The sequence below is a fragment of the Gymnoscopelus microlampas genome, assembly GCF_963454915.1.
Source record: "Gymnoscopelus microlampas genome assembly, chromosome: 23".
Taxonomy (NCBI): Eukaryota; Metazoa; Chordata; class Actinopteri; order Myctophiformes; family Myctophidae; genus Gymnoscopelus; species Gymnoscopelus microlampas.
In genome coordinates, this window is record NC_139960.1 from 30,161,924 (window position 1) to 30,164,423 (window position 2,500).

The 2,500-nt window shown below is 44.7% G+C and overlaps 1 protein-coding gene across 2 annotated transcripts in view; it reads left to right on the forward strand.

Moving 5' to 3' along the window:
* foxp2 (forkhead box P2) overlaps positions 1–2,500 on the forward strand; it is a 163,001-nt gene that overhangs the window by 153,257 nt on the left and 7,244 nt on the right. For both annotated transcript variants that reach the window (XM_084050229.1, XM_084050228.1), the window contains exon 18: positions 935–1,248. In XM_084050229.1, coding sequence (XP_083906355.1) covers positions 935–1,248 — 314 coding nt within the window. The remainder of the gene's footprint in view (positions 1–934; positions 1,249–2,500) is intronic.

Here is a 2,500-nt window from a genome sequence, read left to right on the forward strand (position 1 = left end):
TCTCTCCTTCTCCCTCCCTCCCTCCCTCTCTCTCTATTTCCTCCTCTCGTTCTCGTTCTCTCTCTCTCCCTCTCTCTCTCTCTCTCTCTCTCTCTCTCTCTCTCGCCCTTTCAGCTGTGTCCGCCACCTCAGATTGATAGCGGCGTGTGCAAATGCAAGGGCATATGCATTAATATTTATCCACACTGTCATAAATGATTTGGCTTCACAGCGCAGCCGCTCATGGCAAAAACTTCAATAATTTAATCTCTGTATATAAGTTTAATACACGGGAGGCAAATGTGTCAGGTATTTCTTTTTAAATTATTATTTTTGAGGTAAAGTAATTTTTTTGGAAGGGTGACTTTTCTTTTCCTTTTAATTTGATACCAAACATGGAAATGATGTTTGGGGGGGGGGGGGGGGGGGGGTTACAGGACAAACAAACTTAGAACGTGGGGGAAGACTTTGAGCGCCGTTCCGTTCGTACTTTGCATACTGTCATGGATTATTGCAACTTTAATCACTTTCAATGGGCATGTCATTATAGGTGAGAATTGTCCCAAAATAGCAGATCTACAAGCTTACAATGCGTCAGCGATGAGATGTGTTGTGAGCTTGTAGATTGGATATTTTCGCTATTCATCGTACAACAAAGTATATAGTTAACCCAACTTCGTTGACCTGGGTCCCCCAAGGGTCTATACTTGGTCCCCCTCCGATTTTTCCTTTTACACCAAATCGCCCCACCGAAAACAGCCAAATGTTTGCTTGTTATGGAATGCCCAGAATAGGGATGTTAGGGGTTAAGTGATTTAACAGTCAAGGAAGCACCATTGACTTGAATCTAATCTATCTCTCCTCTCTCTTCTCTCCCTCTTTCTGTCTCTTTTTGATACTCTTCCCATCCTCGCCCATCCAATGCGTCCCTCCCTGTCCGCCTGCCTCTCCACAGGCCGCCCTTGCCGAAACCTCCCTGCCGCTGCTGGGGGCGCAGGGTCTGATGAACAGCAGCGCATCGGGCCTGATGGGGGGCAGTCCGCACGGCCTCATGGGCGGGAGCCCCCCTACGCTGATGGGAGCCAGTCCACCGGGGCTGATGGGTGCCAGTCCACCGGGGCTGATGGTGGGGGGAAGCCCCCCGGGGACGCTGAGCTGCAGCCCGCCGACCCTGCTTCAGTCGGTCCACGAGGAGCTCAACGGCTCGCTGGACCACCTGGACACCAACGGACACGGCAGCCCTGGCGGGTACTCTCCCCCGGGACACATGTGAGTCCCAGTCGCACACACTTGGATAGTAAATTCACACGAGGGATTTATGTGGGTTTGTGGTTGAGTCACAACCTAGACAAATAGCTAGAGCCCGACCGATATATCAGTCTGGCCCGATATTTAGTATGGGCCATTATTTGACTTTTTTGGCAAACGTTTCCCGATTTTTTATTATTATTATTTTTTAAATGTTCTAGACTAGCAAACCTGCAATCTCACAACGCGTTCGCAATACGGCGTTCAGTTTGTGTATTTTATATTAACTAGTTTACTTGTTCATTGTGTAATTAAAAAGCTTATTTTCATGTATTATTGAAGATTTTGTGTTTATGTTTATTTTCTATATATTATTTGCCCTCAAATAGAAAATGCTCTCAAATAGAAACTTTAATCAAATCTAAGTTTTAAAAAATTATTTAAATATTTTGCACTTTTCCGAAATCAGGATCGGCATCAGATCCAAGAAATCTGTCGGGCTCTAAACATAACATGAGAAAAAGTCTTCATATTCTTGTTCACCCAAAATTAACCTGGGACCACCCACCAAAGTAAATAAACATACATTCAGTAGACTAAACACACATAGATAATAGATACGTTGTCTGTACTGACAAAATGTAATTAGCTCCGACATGATGGATGCATCGGAAAGTTAATGTTGACGTGTGTGTGTGTGTGTGTGTGTGTGTGTGTGTGTGTGTGTGTGTGTGTGTGTGTGTGTGTGTGTGTGTGTGTGTGTGTGTGTGTGTGTGTGTGTGTGTGTGTGTGTGTGTGTGTGTGTGGAAACGATGGAATATTGTTATTTGCTCTAGCTACCAAGCCAAATACTGTGTAAAGCTAGAATCAGTCATTTTTAAAGGTTTCATGACATTCAGTTTTACCACACATTAAAAGTCTTTGTCATGGTCCTTCAAACGTGTATAAAATGTTTTAACAAAAAAATCCACTCCAGTGATCCATTGCAGGTGTTTTTCTCTCACATTTCTAAAGCCTTTTCAACTGCAATGAAAAAAAGAAATCTTTGCCTGCGGGTGTCGCTGTTGAGGGATTTTGCCTGTCAATCATCGCCTCTGCTCCGCCCCCCCAAAGGAAAGGATAGGGGAGGGGAGGGGCAAGGAGGAGAGTGGGCGGGATTAATGGCCTGTGACTTCACTGCCCAAGGGCCAAGCTCAGATTACTTTTCAGCCTAATTATTCAGAAAACCCCAGACCACAGAAAATCCACTGAATGTTCAAAGTTCAGATTTTTT